The sequence below is a fragment of the Diuraphis noxia genome, unplaced genomic scaffold (genome assembly GCF_037042655.1).
Source record: "Diuraphis noxia isolate RWA-SAM2 unplaced genomic scaffold, SU_Dnox_SAM2 contig0002, whole genome shotgun sequence".
Classification (NCBI taxonomy): domain Eukaryota; kingdom Metazoa; phylum Arthropoda; class Insecta; order Hemiptera; family Aphididae; genus Diuraphis; species Diuraphis noxia.
This window is the reverse complement of record NW_028301712.1, coordinates 54817561-54841087: the sequence shown is the minus strand read 5'-3', so window position 1 is coordinate 54841087 and position 23527 is coordinate 54817561. Positions and strand designations below refer to the sequence as shown.

Below are 23527 nucleotides of genomic sequence, written 5' to 3'. Positions count from 1 at the left end.
TATAATAAAAAGCCCATGAGAAGCCCTCGGTAATAATCTTACCTTTAATTTTTATTACAGGTCAATTCACTTTAAATTTTAAATTAAAGGGGATAAACGAGATTTGCTGAGCGTAAAATTTGCTATGCTACGCACTTGTACGACGAAGACAACACATGCGGGTGTGGCGTCCTCTTAATAAAATCTCATTAAAAAGACATGCCATCCCTTACTCTCTTCAAATCAATAAACTTAATTAGAAGTATAAAAGTATAAAAATGTAATAATTCAAAAATATACAAGTCTCGTCAAAAGTGAAAATGCACAGTACCTACTTAACAAAACAATCAAAAAAACTAAAAATATAGGGAAAACAGGAATTTTTACTACTCAAAATCAGTTTGCGACAAAATACATTTTGTATTTTTGTTGTTATTCAAAAATGTATATATTAGACTCGAATTTTTTACCAAATATTCATATTAGCATTTACTAGACATCAAAATATATTTGTGGATAAAAAACTTTTTTAACGATTGTTACATCAAATTACTTAAATTATATAAACATAATATGTACAATATATATATAATGTATTATATATAATATATTATATAGATATTTAAATATTTTTTATAAACATAACATGTAATTTTTGCTGAATAAGCCCCTCCTGTCTTGTCACACATGTATTATTATAAGGCTAGCTATGGCCTAATATCAATATGCAAAAGATTAAAGAACGGTAGTTTTCAGCGATTACCATGACCATGCGCGGATCCAGAACAGATTTATGGGGGGGGGGAGGCCATCAAATATTATTAATAGAGTTTATCAGGGTTTAATATGTTAATATTTTTCGACATCAGGATAGTGATGATTAGGTTGCCTTTAAGTAGACCGAAAAATAATTAAACAAACATTTAAAAAAAAAATATTTAGGTTACCTACTCAATCTTACTTTATTGCTTATAAAATATTTGATTACATTACTGTGAATTTAACCATTATATCATATTATATTAAATCGATATTTTATTATTTAAGGATGGAACATAGAACTATTTTACCTCCTTCTATAAAAACTGTCTAAGTATGTAATTTGCTCATAGTAGTAACAACTAGCAAAAATTTATGCATGCAGAGGAGTAGAGAATATATAAGGTCATAACTCATAAGGACAATAATTACAATACATATACTTTCAATCACAATCCAGAACTAGAATATTTAATACTTAAGAATTATTATTAACTTTATCATGACTTATAAAAAATAATTTTTTTTCTAATGGTCGACTGTACAGTTACAAATTTAAATTAAAAGTTAAATCAGATACAAATTTGTTGTACACACGTGGAACACCTATTGTTGACCTAAAATTATGTATATTTATCTAAATTATAACTTATAAGTCTTTTTATATTTTGTATTGAATTATACGTTTTAACTTTATGTAATTTCAGTATATTTTAATTTTTAGAATTAAAATTATAACTTATAGGAAACACCTAACTTTATATTGTTAACTCCAAAATCAAGTATTCTCTAAATTTGAAAAAAAATCAAGTAACATTTTAAACTAATTATATACCAAATAAGGTATGTAATTAAATTATATATTATATACTTTACGCTATAATACATTATTTATTGTAAAAATAATAATAGAACAATTTTTACAAAATATAGTAAATATTTGTTTAAATATGCCATTAATTTTGTAACAGTTAATAAATAACAAACTATATTTTACTATACCATTAAAGTATTAACTACATAGTACTTGGTACTTAAGTAGAGAACTTGATTAAAATTAATTAAACTATAAATGTTTAATTACCCATAAGTTACTAATCATCAATGAACATATTATAATTCTATAGCTCATTAAAAGTAAATTACTTCAATATTAAAACTATTTACTTAATATAAAAGTTAAATGCAAAAAAAATTGATATACATAACACAATGAAATTATATTTTAAAAAAAACTTAAATATATAATGGTAAATATATTTTTAATAGGTACCTACTAGGTACCTACAGTAAATGGTATTTTACAATTTTCAAATAAAATTTTGCTAATTATAACCTTATTTAGTATAAAACTACTTAATACGATTAAGTAATCAATTTACAACAATCTATATTGTTCCTTTAAAGGTGACTTATTCTAAGCATATGAATTAATTTAATATTTAAATGAATACATATAAACTAAATAAAATAAACAATTAGCTATATTTTTTACATCACAAATCCTTGTAAGATATAATATATATATTATGTATATATGTATATACTATATATGTATATATATAAAACTATCATCAATTATCACTTTACAGTGCATGATCATATTGAATATTACAACATCATACTATGTTTGTATAATATTTTATAGATCACCACTATATAAATTTGTAAACCAACAAATATTTTAAACAGTAAAACTAAATCGAACAAAATAAAATTATATGTTCACAAAAGTATTGCATTGGTTTAAAATTTATAAATATATATTGTATACTGATTGGTGATTAATCATCTCTTACATTTTGATTTCCGGTAGAAGTGATTACACTGGTTAGAATTTCTCTAGATCCCAATTGATCCATTGATTGCCCATTACTAATAAAATTAAAAAATATTAGTAATAAAACTAAATATATAAGCATATTTAAATGTAATGTTTAGCACTAAATATGTATATAATTTATAGATACTATATTATAGTACCTATAAAAATAATTTACTATGAGTCTACTAAATTACAATTTTATTTTAAGATTACACTTGTAGAAAAATAAATGATAGGGACGAGAAAAAATAATTCAATTCAAATTCAATTAAGATATCATAAGAAATAATATTTTACTCATACCTAGGTATGTCATAATTTCATCACATTTCTATTTTTTAATTTGCTGATTATTCTTTACACTTATGTAAACGAAGTATAAAATCATAAACTAATATTTTTTTTTTTAAACTAACTATGTAACATTATGCATGAAACATTTAAAGCTCTTAAGCAGGGTTTGTCAACCGATCTATCGCAATTGGAAATCAGAATTTCGGTTGATGAGGTGCGTAATCATAAAAACACTATTATGCTTTATAATACACAAAGTAAAGTATGAAAAAATAAAAAAATACGATTCTTAGCTAAGAAAAAAATACGATTTTCAGATGGAGAAATATTTAAAGAAGAATGGTATTATACAATTTATTATTATGCTCCATTTACCAATAATCAATATAAATAATTTAGTTAAATAAATGGTCGTCATTCATCATATTATGAAAATATTGATGAAAAATGAAGCTCAGTTGTTGAAAAAGGTTGTCAACCCCTTATTAGACCTTTATAGGTATTTAAGGTGACAAAAAATATAATGTACACAATACTCCTCGCTTATTTCATATGCTAAATTAAGTACTTTGGCTATGAACTCAATTGGACCACATTACCTAGGTACCTACTATATATTTGACAAATCGACATTTTGGAGTATTTAATGTAGGTATAGTCCCTTATTTCAGTCAAACCCTATTTTATATGCAACAATATACTAAATTTAATAACTAAAATCGAACTTGTGTAGTAAATATTTTAAAAATATTAAAATGTATTTACTTAGGCACATGGCGGTTAAGGTTTGTTGGCGGTGGGGGTAATGAAGGGATGTGAATTTGAGAACCGTGAGGCAGGAAGTGTTCTTGTGATGTCATCACAACTGGATCGTAACTAAGATGTCCGTGTTGATGTTTGTTATCCGAAGAATTAGTAAACAAGTGAGGAAGTAAGAGTTTTGTTGTTACTTCTCCTAAAACATAAAACATCATATTATTATTATCATTATTGCTTACAAATAGGCAATAATTCGTGTTAATAATAATTTCGAAGTACTTAACTTTTTTTATTCTGTTAATATTTTAAAGCTAAATAACTATTTACTATTGTAAAATATTGGAATATAAAACAAAATAAAATAATATAAAAAGCGCCTTGCAAAAATGTAAACGCAACTTATTCTACAGACATTCAAAATAATGACTCATTTTTTTCTGAATAATATCTAACTTCAATCCACATGGTAGTTACGTGTATATCATAATTTTTCTTAACTAAAAAATGTTTATTTAGCTTATAGAAGTTATTATTTAACTAAAGCTATGTAAATTAATAGTTCTAATAAACAAAATAGTAAATTATATCATCTTAAAATAATAATATTAACGACTTAAACTTTTTAAACGAATGTTTTTATAATTATTTTTTTCGATGGTAATTAATCTGATAATAATAATATTACCCGAATTTTGAGCTATAATAATACCTAGCATAATTGTACAGTTAGTAGACATTTATCCTTTGGATGTAAGGGGATCGATTATGGACAGTTATTTCTTTATTTTTTTAAACATATCAATATTTTGTCCATTATGTCTAATGATCGACCTAGTAAATACAAATATGCAATAACACTTTTTAAAACTGTTTTGAATTCGTTATTAATTCTAATTGAGATTTTCCAACTTTTTCCAATCTCCTCCCCCCAAACCAACAATAAATTAAGTTTCAATATTTTAAAATTTTTAAACGTTGACTATTCAGAATTTAAATCTGAAGTCTTGAAATGTGGACTGACCAATCTCAGTTATTAGACGTTATAACGAATTCAGATCACTTTTCTGAAATATCGTTGCATTAGTAAGTCGATCGGTAGGATGAACAAAAAGTACAAACAAAGTATGAGCATAAATTGTTTACCGTTCACGACAGCAATGCCGAGTCGATGACTTGTACATGCGTGTGCGTGAGCGCTCCACTTATGATCACTTACTACGTAGTACGTATACATTAACAAGACCCACACGAGTCCAATTTGAAAATTGGCTATATTTAACTCCTTAAAAAATATCCACCGCCTATCTTCTCAAAGTAGGTAATTTTTAATTGTAATGCAATTTTATTATTATTATTTAATATTTAAAATTTTACAGTGCAACAAATAATAATTAATAAATGTTTTTATTATTAAGTTGCACACAAACTATGATGGACAATTATATTTACATTAAGTTAGATATCATAATATTATAATAATTTGTCATGCAATGCTTTGATATTGTCTACTAAACTGCTCATAAAATATTCGAGCACGAATAAACGTCAAACATTATATTTTAACTATTTTCCGAGCTTGAGCAAGTGACTTGTCATTGTTAATTCACTAACGAATTACATTTTTTTATACTTCATTAATTATTATTATTAAATTGTATAATGACCTGAAAACTCATTGAATATGAAAAACAAAATTTTTTAAACTACCTAGGTAGTTCAAACTCTGCAACGATACATGCAACAGGCATTTGTATAGTCATATTTACAGCAATACTTAATATTATATTCAAGGTAAAAACTAAATCGATTTTAAACTTTAATGTTCAGTGAAAGATGTATGGAACGTTCAGTGTACGTTGAATACTACAATGTGTCAAAACTCGGCTCACTGTTAATATTATATAGTTGATTTTTTTATGTCACCGTGTTTACCGCCGCCACGAGATCGTTAAACATTTTTCCTTATCAGCTGTACACCTCCAACTCCTCTTTGTGCACTTCACCTCTTATTCCCTTGAACAAACACTGCAATATTGACATACTAGCTGATAAGGCCGTAAATCCCATACGCGCGGGTCGTGCCACTCACTACTACCAAACCTCCCCCAAATACACACAAAAAATTTTTTACAAAAAAATAAAAAATAAAACAAAAGCCATTACGACATAGATAGGTAGGTACCTGCAGTATTCTGGATATAATATAATAATATTATATAGTTAATTGTATATTACATTTAATAGTATTATTGTTATTATATACCTTTCTCTTTAGATGACGAGTTTTGGCTGAAACCACCGATGGACGGGTTCTTTGGTTTCCTCTTTCTCGTTTGTATGCCGTCTTTCTTCATCGTCAACGGCCTATTGACCTGAAATCACCCATGAGACAATGTTTATTTTCAAACCCTAGTTAGTCATCTGGGTTTCCTAGTTAATATTGACACAAACCGCACACAACAGCCATCCGGTGCACGTATAATATGGCGTGGGTACACGGTTGTGAGTGTATGCATGTGTGTGTGTGTGTGTGTGTGTGTGTGTGTGTGCAGACGCGTGCGCGCGCGCGCACGTCTATGACGGAGGTTTGAGGAAAAGGTTTCGCTCTCTGCGGATATTTACACACCGGGTGACGCGATATGAGCCAAAATAGGAGCCACTGACGAATTAAATGTAATTATTGTTCGAAATACGAGTGAAGAGAATACGAAAACGCTTGCTAACATACAACGCTGCAGGTTTAGCTGTTTAAACCGCGAGAAAATGTTTGAAACGTTTTATACTTTTATTACCACACCGCTGCGCAGGAACAGTAGGCGGTACACACCCGGCTTGGTCCGAGAATATTATTTTCGTTTTTTTTTCCTCTTAGACTACAAATGTTTATTGTTTACGACGGACGAAAGCAAAAGCCGGTTAGAAAAGACCGAAATACGACTGCAGGACTACAGTCTACAATATTATTTAGAAAATACGAAAGAGCAAACAGATAATAGTTATATGTAGTTTATTATATATTGGGTCCGTGGGAACTGGGAATCGAGAATAGTGCCATGTATATATGTGGCATATTATATACCGATCGCGGAAATTTAAATAATATCTACGAGTTGTTAAACAATAACCGAGAATCGAGATAAGTAAAACAAACCTTTGGATACGTTTTCTAAAACGTTTGTAAATTGTAATATATAGGAGGACAAGTTATGAACAAACACTACAAACTCAACGATTGACGAATAACCAAATCGTATAGGTATATAATATTATTTTATTATACATATCGACTTCGACACTCGTCGGAATAATGTTAACTTTGTACGTAAAAATTAAATTCGGCAGACAATAATTATATCGACTGATATTTACGATAATTACACACACACACCAATGGAATGAAAAAACAGCTTTGACTTTGAAAGCGAACAAAACTAATAATTATTATAATATATAAATATTATGATTAAATTAATGTCGACTAATGTGTAAAATATGACGACGCGTACACGTCGAATAGGTATCGACGTCGTATAATAATAAAGAACAACAATAAAATAAATGTATATATTATATATCGTACTCGTGACGATCGTTTATGAACAATAGCTTACGTTGTGCAATTTGAAATAGAGACCACAAGCATTACACACTGGTTCTCCGTTGTTATTTCGTCTCCACAGAGTCGTCGTGTTTGTCGAGCAGTTAGCGCAGGCCACTCCAGAACGTTTGTTCCCCGTTTGCTGGAACGCGTCAAATAAAATATCAAACCATTATTAGACAACAGTTAACATAAAATTATGTCATTATTATTATTATTATTGTAGTTATCGACTTGTAGTTTTATTACAAACTTATATGAATTAAATATATATGATTTTATAATATTGTATTTGTTATACGTGGTTAGGTTATTTGTATTATTATTGTTATGACCGATTTCTGTACATCCACAGGCCATTGCATTCAGCATTTCAGCGTAACATGCACACGGCCGTGTACGGGAATATTTTTTTAAAGGATATGCGGTATGTATTAACATGTATGGTTGTATATTGTTGTAGGTTTTATTATTCATTGTAAGTGGCTGTTATTATCGCCGACCATAATATAGGAATATACCATACTGAGATGATAATACGAGTTCGGGGAGGTTCAATCGGTCAATCTCAATACCGTTAAGACGATTAAATGTCGAAATATAATATGATATCGAACAAATTGACATTTCAATAATAGTATATTAGTGTAATTTTTGCTATTAGTATACTGTATAATCACCCAATTAGTGAATAAAAAACAAATAAGCCGATGTTAATGTTTTTCTTCAAATAATTTATGATAATTTACCCTGTGAGTACGTTAGTGTAATAATTAAAATTGAAAATTTTAAGAAAATCTAATTTTTATTATATTACAATACTATATACAATATATATTGTGTAGTGTTTATAACTTGTTCAATTTTTACAGTACGACATAATACACTAGTATGCTTAACTAATAACTAAAAATCTTCAATTTTCTGGTTACTAAATTAATGTACTCACAGATTATGTCCATTTTAGATAAAAACATTACTAATTATTATACGTATAATAGTACCAACTATTACTATTTAAAACCGATTAATCGTATTGGTATAACTGTTGAAGGCGGAAAAGTGTTAGCTTTATGTTTTGTATTGTTTCTAGAAAGTATTTATGCATTTGGATTTGATTTAGGTAGGTATACAAAATCAAGATATTCAGTGTGCTTATACTACGTTTTATGTCGATAATTTCTTTAGACTTAAATTAAACTAATTTCTAATCATTGAAGAACTACAATATAGACATTAATAAAGTATCAGTAATCAATTTAACGTTCCAATGAAATCGTTATACCCATGGATAAACCAATAAATTATAATATGATTAAAATAATACCTAATTAAAAATTTGACTTTTAAACTCGATTAGCTATTTATCTGTTCGTCTCTTTATTATCGGCGGTACGTTTATTTTCTGTGGTCTTAAATCGCCCAATCGTAACGATATATCATTATGTACATATTATACATGATTTTTAACTAATGATACATGATGATATAAATATGTAATATACTATAGTATGTGTTACTGTAATATAGTAGTGGATAGTCTATATACCAGTTACATTATGTATATACATTACCTATACATATTGTATTAGTGTTTAGCATATTGTGAAATAATACCGGCATAATAACAATTATAACACATTAATATACAATACACGTGTAGTCATAATCGGTTTGTTGTGTCATATCGTACCTGGGTGGTTTTCTTCTGTGCAGACCTGACCGGCGGCCGATTCACTCCGTTGATTCTGTTGTACAAGCCGCACGCGTTGCACAGATGGTGGCCCGTGCCGTCCCTACGCCACAAGGGCGTCACGTTGGCCGCGCAATTCACACATTCCTTCATGTCCACGTTCAGTATGCCGTCTGCAAAAATCAACAAACGATAATCGTCAACGGGTGTTTCACTCTAGTGTCACAACCATACATAATTTTAAAAGCCCCAGGAAAAAAGAGTAATTCATTATTATAATAACGTATAACTATCCCAAATCGACATATTAGGTCCTATAAAACAAATTTTGAATCGTGCTTACAAACTTGTATAATATGTATAATAACACCTATTTGACATGGCGTTAGGCCACCCCCTAGCATAGGCGAAGCTTGATGAATTTATAAAGGAGGGGACTATAGCCCTTTTTTTTTTTTTTGAATAAAAATGTTTTAGTTCTGAGGGGCTAACATAAGTATAAATAACGTTATATACCGATCGATTAATCATTAATTGTCTTAAAAATATTATCGAAGCCGGCGCGGGGAAACTACCACTTGTGTATACGCACTTTGATCGTAGTGTTCGTCTATCCAAGACGGTCCGGGGTTACTGGTCTGGAAAATGGCATATTGCTGAGTCACCTGAATGCTTCCGTCCGGCGGTCCTAGTCCTACTTCCTGAATTTGCAGCGCATTGGCCGCTGCCAAAGTCTCGTTTGCCGCCGTTGTAAAGTCAGCCACTTGTTGCTCATGCGGTCCCCAGAAGTCCGGTTGTACTTCACCACCACCTCCACCGCCACCACCACCACCGCTGACGTCGTCTTGATACTCAGGCTGCTGCTGTTGTTGTTGCTGCAACAGGGTCTGTTGAACGTAACCACCCTTCTGGTGACCAGCTTTTACACCGTAATCTCCACCACCGGTGTGGCTCTCTTTGCCATATATGTTGAATATGTCGGCCACTGGTTGTTCGGTTTCGTACGTTTGGTACGTCTGATATGAGTTTTGTTGCTGGTAATTCTGCTGTTGCTGCTGCTGCTGCTGCTGCTGCTGCTGTTGTTGTTGTTGTTGCTGCTGCTGCTGCTGTTGCTGTTGCTGTTGCTGTTGCCGTTGCTGTTGCTGTTGATAAGCATCCGTAACCGATTCCAAAGTCACGTAACTGGAATTTGGATCCATTTTATTTTGTTGCTGCTGTTGCTGATGATGTTCGTACTTGATTAGGGGTTGTTCAAAACCACCCCCACTACCACCACCACCATCCTCGGGTGACTGTCCTCGGTACTCCAAATATCTGATTCGCTGATATCTCTGATTATGGTGGGGAAATTCGGTGGTGGTGACGTACCCGTGGAACGTGGCCAACTTTTCCATTGGTATTTGCAGATTCACTTCGTTGCCGTCTACGTTCCTCCGGAGTCGGATGGCTTCAGTGGGTGGACTAAGATCTTTTCGGTATTCATCCGGCGAGGTGGGCTCTTCGGGAGTGTGTGCAACGGGCGTGCCGTTTTCGTTAAACCCGTCCATAAGAACCTCCGTCGGTACGCATTCCGTATTATCGGGAGTACAGTTTCTAGATAACCTAATAGACGGAGAAACAATATAAAAACAATACAAAATATATGTATAATGTACGCAATCGACATACCAACTGCATGCATACAGAATAGATATAACTTAGTGTACTCGTATAAACTATATGTGTACGTATCGTATAATATATATGTTGGTAATAATGCTGCGTTATAAAAAAAATCGACTAAACCACACTTAAAAGACAGAATTCCATAATTATTACTACATAATATGCAACACATGCTATACGATAATAATATTAGACAATCGTCGTATCGTAAAGCCTATATGCACTTACCCATCATGTCCAAAGTCTCTCTGTTGTTGCACTTTCAACTGCGGCATGGCGTCTGTCGCATTGCTCTCGTTCCTGGACTGTCCTTCGATGTTAGGTACGGTGGTTATATGACCCGACGTCGTAATGGTCCTGATATGAGCTGGGGCGGGTCTTATCACCCCTCTGGAAGTCCCGTCACCCTCCATGCCCTTTGACATTAATTTATCAAATTTCAATACATGTTATTTTTATAAACCCGTGATGCATATATTATTATTTATTATGAATATCAATTATAATACTATATAATGTACATAGATATAATGTATATGTGTATGTATATCACTTTTGACGTCGTACGACATTGTGCCCAGGACGTTAGAGAGGAACAAACAACGGTCATTATCGCGTCTGTGGGTCAAACTCGAAAGAAGTGAGAGTGAGGCCGACGTCTACCACGGCGTCCGGACAGTAAGACCGATCAAACACAATATTTTTTACGTCATTGACGACAAAAACGTGTGCACATAATATTATGTTATTATTTAAAAAAAATATAATATTTATATTCTCAACATAAACGAAAACACACACACACACATACACACACATGCACGCACACACACATACACGACATAAACTAACGTAAACGGACTATCGAACTATATACCGGGTTTAAGGATACTACCAGGCCGAGCGACTAGCGTGAGACTGGTATTTTGACTGTGTGCCGCCGCGTCGAGTGCATCTTTTTATCTCGAAACCCGATGAGATAAAACGGGTGCCCCGATATCTTTATCGCCCGTTTGTTCGATAACATAATAATATTATACACACAATATAATATTCGGAATAGCCGTTGTCTAATCTTACCCCAACTTTCCTGTCAGAGATATCCCGGTTCGCGTGATAAAAACTACAACGACACGAAAATAATAAATAATTTACCTGGGCGCTATCGTGCCCGACAGTAGCGTTTCGACGACATGATCGTTCGGTGTGCCATTATCGAACGGAACGTCCGGGAAACAACAACAACAACAACAACAACAAAATCGTATACACCCAAATCGCCGAAGTGAAGAATTCCACGACAAGACGTATGTGCAGTGATCTACCGCGTTACAAGTAATGATTGATTACCGTAACCAGGGTCCAGGAAGTCCCGATGAGCTCGTTTATGCGCGGTACGCATCGGACGGAGGTTTATTGTATAGTGGTCGTCGCGCGTTTGGTTCAATCGAAACCGATTTCTTGGCGAGGAAATTAAATAGAATCAAATACAATAATTATTATGGGCCAGGACTAGAACAAGTATATCATCGTAATATGCCATATGCGCAATGACTTGGCGACGATGTCTGTTATCTATCTCCGGGGGATTATAAAAGGTACACATTACACACTTAAGTTTCGTGTTTGCTTTGAGGTTTTTTTTTAACTTTTCAATTGTACATTTGGAGACTTATAAAATGTTTTTTATACACCAGCGGATGAACATCGCGTGGTGCGACTATTTGTTTCGTAATCACGTTGTACAGGTACTTCGAATCTATATATTAATTTCGTTTTAAGTGCCACTGCAGCGTCAATAAGCGTCTTAGAATAACTATATAGATGATTCAACACAGAGTATAATATAATAACACAATTGACTGCAATGATGAATACACTACATATTATTAGGTAGATATTTTATTTGAAAAAAAAAAAATAGTTCTTCCAATATCATAGGTGTATCTAACCGAAATTTTTAAGAAAATCGAACTATACAACATTTAATTTTAATGCTAATAAATTATATAATTTGTGTATTACATAAAAATTATATGTTAGGTACAGATTTCATGAGAAAAATGTTATCACAATAATTTTCTATATTCGCAATTTCGGTATACCTATTATGTTTTCTTCATTTGTCGTTTTTTTTATACTTATCGTTTTAAAAAAAAAATTAAAATTACATAAAATACATTTGATTTTATAAATAACATCACGCTTAACTAATATGTTTTTCTTAAAATTATCATGTATCATGATTAAAACATAATGTCTATCTAACAGGCGTTTAAAGTTTAGGAAAGGAGTGTGGAGGTTTAGTAGTTCAAAAGTATTTTATCTTTAAACATTATATCTCCTCCACCCTCTATCTGTCTAAACTTTAACGTATAAATAATATAATAAGATAACTACGTGGTCAAATTCAGTTATGAAATACCTACGTTTAAAATATATGTATACATATATATACCTATATATATGTAAGTGTGTTAAAAATTATAATTTATCACTTAATTTATTTATAAGGACATCTAAAACGAATATACCATTTTATACCACAAACAGCATAAAAAATTCAAATTTATGAGAATCAATTTTATAACTATAGGAAACTTAGGTATGTAAATGTAATTAAACATCATTTAAATATATCAAGTTTGTATTCAAATTATTAATCTGTTTTGTTTTAATAATTAACCTAAAATATGAATAAAATAAAATTTATCATTTAAATGAATTTGTAATTATATTTTACCATATAATTATTTATTTTATAAATTAAAATCCACTAAAACATTAATTATGATAAAAAATTCCAGAGATCTGACAAAGTAGATGTCATACTTTAAAAACGTTGAAATCGTTTTTGATTAGCTGTAATATACTCTTAAGTTTTAATTTAGTCCTAGTAATAAACGCACAAACAACAACATTTCACGTTACTTCTTTTATAACAACACTGTGACGGATGATTTCCCAATACATAAATTTTGCGAAGTCCATGTGAAACGTTAAAGGCATTAAAATGATATAATATGGTTATTGTTTGCAACCACTCATGTACCAATTAATTTTATTAATTTACTACTAACGAAAATTAACTGAATACTTAATTCCGATGAATGTCTTAGTGAGTTATAACTAAGATAAATAAACTGTTCGTGTTGTCGTATTTATAGTTACCGGGTAATATGATTTCGAATAATCAAACATCACCGTGACTAATATTATTTCAACGTAATATCGATCATTAATTTCGAAGAATCTTGCATTTCGTAAATAAAGCATTAATTAATAATAATAATTAAAATTAATTAAACACGGGATGTCTTTTTATCATACGCTGAAGCACAAATTATATAAATTTGTTCGAAATATAATATACCTATTTCTAGTACAACGGTTTTTTCACGACGACACGACTCGATGTCATTAAGTCCATCGGAAAATTAAGTCCATAGAAAATATTATGTCTTGTTATTTATTAGAATAATAAAAAAAAAAAATAGATTACTTTTAACAAAATATCGTTAATGAGATTCAACTTACCTATGTTGGGCACACAGTGTTGGGTTCACGGCACGAGTTTATCGCGACAATATATTCGTAAAATTTATCTTTGATTTTTTTTTTTTTTATCGAACCTCTGATGTGGAACTCTCCGTTAAAACCGATCTGACACTTGACAGGTACGCTCGTGAAAGATAATTGTCTTGTACAGAAATTCTCGCGTTATGTGTTTGGCTCCACCTACGGCGGCGTCCCACTACTGTCGCGCGTTCAACAGACCGAACCAAAAAAAAAAAAAGAAAAACAATTCGTACGCGCGTGGTTATAAACCGAAACTAGGTAAGATCATAATAATTTATAATTTATTGCCATTTTTTATATTATAATATATAAGAACCAATAGTCTTACAAATCGTACAAAACGTGCGTGTGCATGTGTGTACCTATACTTATATATGCGTTAAGTCAATGGAAATACATTGCGTTCGTATTATACAATATGCAATATACTGACTTAATATTATTATAATAGGACAATATTATGTTATATTATATAATGGCGGCATATATCACTTTTTTGAAGTGGGCGCATATTATAATATAGTTACTTTACAAAAACGTTATTTTTTCATCTTATTAATATTATTATAATTTTATGTAGGTATGGATACATTTATTTTACGCTCTAGTCACGTATTATTCTCTGACTGGCGGCACGCGAGCAATAAGCGCGCTTGCGGGTAAATAATAATCATTGATCTTTACTCTGCATTGTACCTATCAGTATTATATAATCATATGTAGATATAATATGTCATCAATGAAATAATATCATCAAGGAGAAAAAACCGATATCCAGATTAGTATATTATTGTACTATTTTATTATATACTTGATATATTACTTGATTCGTCTCCCCGAACGCGACAGACGAGCCGCCCAGCTGAATGGCGATTGAAAAAAAAACATCGGGTTCACAACGATAGATTCGACCATTAATCGTTCCCAAGGATAACAATGGAGCTACTCGGAGTGGGTATTTCGGTGGTTCAGTATAAAATATCCGTCGCGCGTACGTTTATAATATATATTATATTACTATCATATCCATGGCTTTGTCCAAACCCTGTTAATCCACAGTCCGTACGGAACTGGGGAAATTATTATTTTATATAGGGTGATAATATTATAATATTGAGGATATCCGCACGTTGCAATATACGCGGTACGACGTAACTGCGTAAGCATATGATCTTATTATTGTTATTGTATATAGTTGGTTAATCCTTACACTAAAATTCAATCTACGGATCCCGAAAGCAAAAACGTACCACCCAGTTGTGATTTGTCAATACAGTTTCGTGTTGTATTTTTTTCCACGTAGGATACTTATTATGTGTACTGTATCATATTTTGTATCCCCCGCCGGCCCCACCTTATTTTATAAATTGGTCTTGGGTCGCATGCATAGTGATATTATGATTTTCATATTATAACATTTATAACTGACTATATAATAACCTAATAATTATATATACTAAATAGTAACTATAATAGTAGATCAGGATTTTCTTCTATGTGAGATGCAGTTACCCCCTCTCATACTTTGATGTTATTGTATAGTTATTTTTTTTTTGTAATCGAACTGTTTATTAAAGATTAATATTGATATGAAACATAGAAGTCGTATACCTATGAATGATTAATGCGTATATAATATACTAATTACTATAATAAGAATAAATACATTTTAATAAACGTATACTAATTAGGTATATGATGCTTTGTTGACTTAAGGTGACTTCATACTGTACCTTAATAAGTCTGATTTTCGAAAAAAAATCTGAATTTAATCGCATCAAAAAACTTTGAAGCCTTGAAGGTATAGGTTGTAGGTATAAAAATGTATGGGTACCTACTTAAATATATATATTATGGACTGTAAAGTCTAGGAAAAAGAGAAAATAAAATAATTGGAATACGTAAATTTGATAACATTTTAATAATTCGATTATCTTGCAAATGAAAAAAATGTCATACAGTTTTATTAGGTATTAAAACTTATATTCGATTTTTGTACTTTTTCTTATCTTAAAATATCATCTACGAATTTTTTTTTAAAAGTCGTTGTTATTCACACAGAAATGGAAATTTTTTGTTTCCAGAAAAGTAGTGATCTTGACAGTTTTTACTTTTCACACCATCATAGTGATCATACTCTAACATAATTAAAATAGCAGACATTTATGGCTTCATTAATTCCAAATTTAATTCAAATAGTATAAGCAAACTGCCATAGTAAGCAATCTAGTTTATAATCAGCTATATCTGTGTTTATATTAGATTCACTAATTTTAATTATCAAATGATTCATTAGTAATATACCAAGGTTAATTATTATATATTTTTTTAATATTTATAGCGTTTGTTTATTATACCTACTAATATTTATTTAAATTAATGTGTAGATGAGTTTTTCAGTATTTATCATCTATGATGGTATTTATAAATATTTAAGTAAAACAATTCAAGTGCCTACTTTACTTATATTAGTGGAAAATACAATTTTAAATATCGACTTTTTTCTTTGAGTAGGTTATATAAAGTGATGGTATTTAAAACATCTACCTATTTAATGTTTGCATGTAGCCATATAGGTACCTACTGAATATTTTAAATTTTAAATGGTATTTAAAATTTAGTAATAAAATAATTTGTTGTTGATTTTTATTACAGTTTGGATATAACTACATCATATTGAGTTGACACCATCATAAAAATTGGTCAGAGGACACAAGTCATTACAACTCGCGATCGGCCATTAATATATTACCTACATAAAAAAATTATTTTTTTTATTGGGAATAAGGCTTCAACAACTAGGTCATTAGCCTAAATTATAATATTATAATATTATGTAAACGATGAAGACAAATTACAGGAACATTTAAATGTCAGTATATTCTCCAAAATTATCTATTAAATTTAATAATATGTTGTTGTGTGAGTATATGACATGTGTGTTTAGTGCATATCATATACTATGTCATATAATATTATAATATACAATATAAATACCTTATGTACCAACTTCATATTTTTAATCGATCAAACGTAAGTCAAAATAATTCTTCAATACAAGCTAACAGCGTTACATATTTATGTATATTGTATAATAATACTATAATTGCTGTTTTTAGAAATAATTTTTTTTTAGGTTCAGTAGACGTGCACATTGACAATGAAATTGTACATTGAAAATATCTATCGTCAGAATATCTGACAGAAAACGAATGGGGAGAAATCAAGTTTTATAATTATTTTTTTAAATTACGCAAGTATGTATAAATATACTTATAATATAAATAATTAAAAATAAACCTAAAATATATGATTAGTTAATTAATAACATTAAAAAAACAATTTCCCCCCGAAATGTATACTTAAATACATCACCTATGCAGACTTCAGGTGTTCATGTCAAAGAATATCAAAGTATAAAAGTTTTCGTAAAAATGCATAAAACAGAAAAATATTAACTAATGTAATACGATTACATATCATTATTCATTATAATATATGAAACATACAGTCATACAGAAAAAGACAAGTGCGAGAGGAAGTAACCACCATTGATTACTCATGTTCATATTATGATAATCATAATATGCCTACCGCATTTACCAAACAAAATCGTAGGACGTTCTGTAATCAACCGATATCGACAACGAGCGTAACAACATATGGCGAATTCGAATAAAAAAAAATAATAAATTATCGATGTTATAAAATACAAATTATTTTGGAATATTATTACAAGGAAAACAGAATAATAATGCTCCATGGCTTAAAAAAGTTGACGAATAAGAATTAAGTACCAATAATACTCATACAGACTGTATAGGTATACATTGATACGGTACCTATAAGTATAAAACTATAAATGTATAATAATAAATTTCAAATTAGCAAATACCAACATATATTTACTATACACAAAATGAACAATATTATAACAGCAACGAAAAATTATATTATACTTAAAACAACATTCGATTGTAATTTAGATAATTTTACATTATTATACGGTGATTAGTGATCAGAAAAACGTTTATTTGAGTATATACCTACCACCTACGATAAAATACCGTATTAAAAACCGTCTGCCATATAGTGGAACGAACTTCAGAGAGGTTTTGATAAGAATCCGAAAATATTTTAACCATTTACATTGAAACTTATAATTGACCGTCTGTTGTATAATATTACAACACGATTAATGTCGACCTGCACCGTCCAGACAGAGCTAATGACTTACAAATTACAAGACGTATGCGACATTTTTTACTCAAGGACTCAAAAAACCATAAATATAATATTAAATAAAATCCATACGACATGGTAGTGGACGCGGGCATACTATCCATCCATATATATATTATTTTTTGGGGGAGGAGTGAAGAGACTGATATTTTAGAAGAGTTAAAAATTATACGGCAAAAATGTAATTTATACAATGGTGTGATATTGCAGTCTATTAAAAAAATTGATTTTTTTTAAGACAAACTTGTACAATCAAATTACCAAAAATATTTTGCAGCAGTTATTGGTACCTATGTAGTTATAAGCTGATTTGAAGGGGGGATGGCAGTTTAATTTTCGCGAATTGTACACCTGATATCACGTGTATGTGTATTTTTTAGGAGTCATTTTGTGTACCGTATAAGAGTGTGGAATAAATTAAGAAATAATCGTCAAACAATATTGAAAATGTATTTGCGACAACGATTTTTGAAATCCGTAAATGTTATTTGGCACACATTCACCTTTACTACTGTCAACTTACAACTTACTAAATAAGTATGGTGGTGTACTCTTGGAATCTTCAGACGATCGCCGCGTACCTTGGATTTTATGGACGACCGCGATGATGCTGTGTGGGAAGCAAGTCCGTCGAAATTAAAATTCCCCTCTGCCAGACACATGGTAAGATTACAACAATTATAATTTTTTTCTCATTCTTACGACGAGCATTTATCACACGAATTAAATGATGTTTTTGGATAGCTACAAATGTACCGATCACGCCGCAACCGGCGATCGACAATAAAATTCGATTATTCGTCATAGACGGCCGTAAACACAAGAAATAACGATTTCTTTCTTTAATCTTTTTTTTTTCGATTAAAGGTTTGCTGCCGCACATCTGTTAATCGATTTGACATTATATCGATTGCGGCGACGTGATATTATAACCATCATATTTATTACCACATTTTTATCGAAACTTATGAGTTCTACACATATTATCATACTATTCAATATATTTGGTAAATAATTGAAAAATTATATTACAGCCATTCGTTGTTGAATTAAAGATATCCAATTTCATACACTTCCATTATTTGAATTAGTAATTTGTTTGCTGATGTGTTTTTAACGTTTAAAATTTTAAACAATTAAATAATAATTTAACATAACAAAACGACAAGGATCTTTAAAAGTATAAAATAAAATTTTCTTTTGTAACCTAAGCAATAATTTCAGTCACATAATAGTTATATGTTATTAAGACTTATTTACTTAAAAATTATGTAAATATTTTATCACTCAAAATAATATTGACAAAATAGTTACTTTCTTATAATATGTTCAGATGATTTAAATGATTTGAAATGCATAAAATTTCTGTACTATAATTTATTTTAATCAACCAGCAATTTTTATTTAATTAATTTTACATACTTCTAAACGTTTGTTGGTGTAAAAATAAATCGATCGATCACACAAGTTAATTAGTATATAAGTTGCTTGGAACTATGACTAAATAATTACAATTTTACAACAACAAATATATCTATTATAATAATAATGATGACAAATATTTTGAAATTAACATGCTATAATTTTCAGATTTAGAAAATATTTGTTTTCGATTAAACTATCAACTAATCAAAATATTTCAACAATTTTTCTAATCACAATTTCTAATTGATCAAAAATGGTGACTTAAAAACAAAAATAATATTTTTCAAGCAACTGATATTAATATTAACAAATTAAGTACATCATATATGTACAATAAATTAAGGACTTACAAGTATAAGAATGTACAATACAGTAAATGCTACTTAAAAAATCAGTGTTTTATATAAAGAGATTCAACTAAAACAAAAATAAAATAAAATATTGTACTTGTGATTAAATAAAATTACTTAAATGAGCTTATTTTAAATTTAACTTCCATAAATTTTGTTGCTTGAACATAATATAAATATATATGCAGTCTTTGCTTTTTGAAAAAAATATAACTCCTAATATAATGTCTTTGAAAATTGCCTACATTTCAATCAGTAATGTATGTACTATAAATTATAAAATATATTGTAATTAGATAAATAATGTAAATAATAATAATATAAATAAAACATAATAATTTTTTCGTTTGTTCGTTAATGATAAATAGTTATTATAATAAAATTGAAATCAACAAAGGTTGATAACACTAAAGAATAATCAAGGAGAAATATACTAATTTTTAGGAATTAACTGACATGGTTAGAACACTAGGTCTATCTTTGTTGCCGGTGTTTATGTTATTATTGTTGTTGTTGTTGTTATTGTTGTTGTTGGCAGATGCAAGGCTTACTATATGTGGACTGTTGATGGACTCTTGCGATGACTCTGACTTGATGACATCATAGTATGCAGGTGTCATATGTGTGGCTGTTTGATACAAGTTGGTATACGCAAGGGCTGAACTGGCACTGCCATGATTCAAAACACTGCCGGATGTGCGGTGACAGTCACTATAGTTATGTTCAGACGCTAAAAGAAACAAAAATGCACGATCAGTATTTAACATTAATTTATAACCTATAATTAATAATTTACTACTTAGAAATACTTCAAGTTATAAAGTTATAGGAAAAGCAAAAGGTAAAATAGTACAGTTAATCAATATTTTCATTACAAAAATTCAGGGGGGATTAAAAAATTAAAATTTGTAAGTGATACAATCTATATTCATAAAAGAAATCAAAACTTGAGTACTTGAGCTAATTTTAATGAAATCATGCTTCAATAATATTTTACATTTATGAACATTGTGTGTAATAAACTAAATAATATTAATAATAATATGATAAATATTATAACACTAGTACTAGAACTAGTAGAAGTAGAAGTTATAATAAATAATAATAGTAACCATCATTATTAATATTTATACCCAATAAATAAGTGGTGGTGATGTTTAATAATAAATAGTAAATTTTGTCGCTATCATATTTTATAGTCATTATTGAACATATTATATTGCGTGCATTATCTGCAGATTATTAATAACTGTGTAATTTTTAATGACCATAGATTTATAATTTAATTTAAATATTCAATACAATATGTTCGTCTTGTATACAATCATAATGCACAACATTAAAATAATGACAGAAAAATATTTTACTCACGTATTTCTTGTTTAATTCTCTTTGGTTCCGGTTCAATTTTAGATCCACTTTTGGGCTTGCGCTTTCTTGTCTGAAAATCAAAATCAAATATTTAAATATTAAATATAGGATTTGAAATGAGAAAACGCATAAACAAACAGGGCGAGATTATTTTGAGTAATAAGATGTGAAAATGAGTTTAAACATACCTAGTCATAAACTTATTAAAAACGATAAAATAATAATCACCTGTATAGAGTCCTTCTTCATTGTAAGTGGTCTTTTAACACCGTGTAATTTAAAGTACAGACCACATGCGTTACACACAGGCTCACCCACTTGATTTCTGCGCCACAACGACGTGGTGGATGTTTGACAATTTGTGCACTGTAACCCTTGACGTTTAGATGCATTTTGCTAAAATAAGACATTTTTTACCGTTAGCCATACTCATGAGTAACATAACAGAATGATTTTTCGCACTATTAATTAACAGTATTAGTAGGAAAATTTAAAACATGCAGCACAAAGCGTCTAGCCATAGAAGAACCCAAACCGGAAGAGCTTGATACGATTTCAAGTTTTGTTTATGAATGAACACATAGATTAATAACCCCGTATCTGTGTTATGACAGATTAGAAAACGGTCATAATAACGTCATAATCTATACAAATGTTTTTAAAGACGTGATAATGGAAGCCGGTGAATTTTATTATTATTAGTAGCACGTGTTACGGTTAGCGAAACAGTATTATGATTAAAAGTGTACATTTTTTCACCTCTGGTATTATAATATACAACGCCACCGATCAATGTTATAATATAATCTCGGAAGGTACTAAATAGTAAAAATTGCAAAATAAGAGTTTAAAAAAAAATACGCACCATTCTTCTTGTGGTTTTCTCTTCTAATCCGCCGGCTCCGGATGACCTTGCAAAACTGGCAGGTACATGATGATACAGAGGACCCTTATAGAAATCTCCAGAACCGGACGAGCTTGGGCCGGAAGCCACTAGAACAACAACAAACAAATAAACTATGTTAAAATTTACTCTATTTTTAAACGATTTCATATTTGAAAGATGACGACTGATAGGGTGGAGAAGACAGCCATCATGTGAAGTCAGTAATGTATATACCAAAAAATAAAATTAATAAAAACAGTTCCTAAAACGACTGGTTACCAGGTATTTCTACAAGGGCTCTCGATTAAAAATATTATAGTGATGGGGTAAAGCTGTTATGACCACTTACCTGAAGAGCTGTAGATACACAATTTGGTAATTACAAGCTGAGGTATTTTCGTTTATGCATATATATGCTTCTATAATTTTTTGTTTTTTTTTTTTGTTATATATTCGAGCGCACCAAGACGGAGACAAGACATAATAATAGCGAACAAAAGCTCATACATGCGTATCGTATATATAATTTTATGGAGGCAGCGTCGCGTTACGAACGTGTAGGCGTGCGTATAATACGTAAGTATTTACATTGGAACACATTATCTACTATGGTTATAGGTCTATGTACAATTGTTATTATTATTATACGCAAACGTACTGCACAGACGTACACGCACACCAAAGGATTTTGTTTTTGCCATCACTAACCAGCCGTTTAGGTTGTTTTATTAAAGGCCTGTTAATGCCTTTCATCTTGTAGTAAAGTCCACACGCGTTGCACAAGTAATGACCGGTGCCGTCACGCCTCCATAATGGTGTGGAGACCGTTCCACAATTCACGCACTCACGACCCTCGCAAAACATTTCCATCTCGTCGACTGTATAATTTATTTCGTATATTATAATATAATACATATAGATAAGAGCATACACAAACAAAACACTGCACAATGATGTAAACCAGTCTGCAGAAATCGTGTGCACCCTATTTATTGTATACTATTTGAAGGGTGAAAGGGAGAAGGCGTGCCTAAAGTTGTGTCAAGTATACAATATGTACGAGCGGGGTTGTCCCGAAGAGTTTACCAACAGCTTATCGATA

At 30.3% G+C, this 23527-nt stretch overlaps 2 protein-coding genes and 1 long non-coding RNA gene across 8 annotated transcripts in view; 1 reads left to right on the top strand and 2 right to left on the bottom strand.

The window, feature by feature from the left end:
• Positions 1 to 2102: 2102 nt before the first annotated feature.
• On the bottom strand, positions 2103 to 14254 carry LOC107162448 (uncharacterized). Of its 4 annotated transcripts, none has more exons than XM_089218256.1 (8): positions 11126 to 11495; positions 10801 to 10988; positions 9500 to 10509; positions 8908 to 9080; positions 7228 to 7356; positions 5880 to 5988; positions 3623 to 3812; positions 2103 to 2613 (listed from the first exon to the last, which is right to left on the bottom strand). In XM_089218256.1, the coding sequence occupies exons 1-8, from the start codon at positions 11180 to 11182 to the stop codon at positions 2523 to 2525; spliced, it is 1947 nt and encodes a 648-aa protein (XP_089074382.1). In that variant the 5' UTR covers positions 11183 to 11495; the 3' UTR covers positions 2103 to 2522. The 4 variants fall into 4 exon arrangements, with proteins under 4 accessions (XP_089074382.1, XP_089074383.1, XP_015364835.2 ...); XM_089218257.1 differs by having other exon boundaries at positions 2110 to 2613; positions 11094 to 11495; XM_015509349.2 differs by lacking the exon at positions 11126 to 11495 and adding an exon at positions 14110 to 14254 and having other exon boundaries at positions 2115 to 2613.
• Positions 12040 to 19746, top strand: LOC149058685 (uncharacterized). Of its 2 annotated transcripts, XR_016190069.1 has the most exons (5): positions 12040 to 12170; positions 14250 to 14409; positions 16807 to 17023; positions 17288 to 17408; positions 18774 to 19745. It is a non-coding gene; the product is annotated as an uncharacterized LOC149058685 (long non-coding RNA). The 2 variants fall into 2 exon arrangements; XR_016190070.1 differs by lacking the exon at positions 14250 to 14409 and having other exon boundaries at positions 12049 to 12170; positions 18774 to 19746.
• Positions 19747 to 20347: 601 nt separating this feature from the next.
• The window catches only part of LOC107162434 (uncharacterized), a 44817-nt gene continuing 41637 nt past the window's right edge, over positions 20348 to 23527 (bottom strand). For both annotated transcript variants that reach the window (XM_089218255.1, XM_089218254.1), the window contains exons 5-8: positions 22405 to 22532; positions 21768 to 21935; positions 21540 to 21609; positions 20348 to 20898 (exon numbers count right to left, since the gene is read on the bottom strand). In XM_089218255.1, the coding sequence (XP_089074381.1) occupies positions 20609 to 20898; positions 21540 to 21609; positions 21768 to 21935; positions 22405 to 22532 (656 nt within the window). In that variant the 3' untranslated portion in view covers positions 20348 to 20608. The remainder of the gene's footprint in view (positions 20899 to 21539; positions 21610 to 21767; positions 21936 to 22404; positions 22533 to 23527) is intronic.

Excerpts from the sequence above, each read along its gene's own strand:
- LOC107162448 (XM_089218256.1), bottom strand. The coding sequence starts at position 11,182 with ATGACCGTTGTTTGTTCCTCTCTAACGTCCTGGGCACAATGTCGTACG. Across the intron at positions 10,989-11,125 it reads AATGTCGTACGACGTCAAAA|GGCATGGAGGGTGACGGGAC; the intron begins GTGATATACATA and ends TTAATGTCAAAG. Across the intron at positions 2,614-3,622 it reads CTTAACCGCCATGTGCCTAA|TAATGGGCAATCAATGGATC; the intron begins GTAAATACATTT and ends TAATTTTATTAG.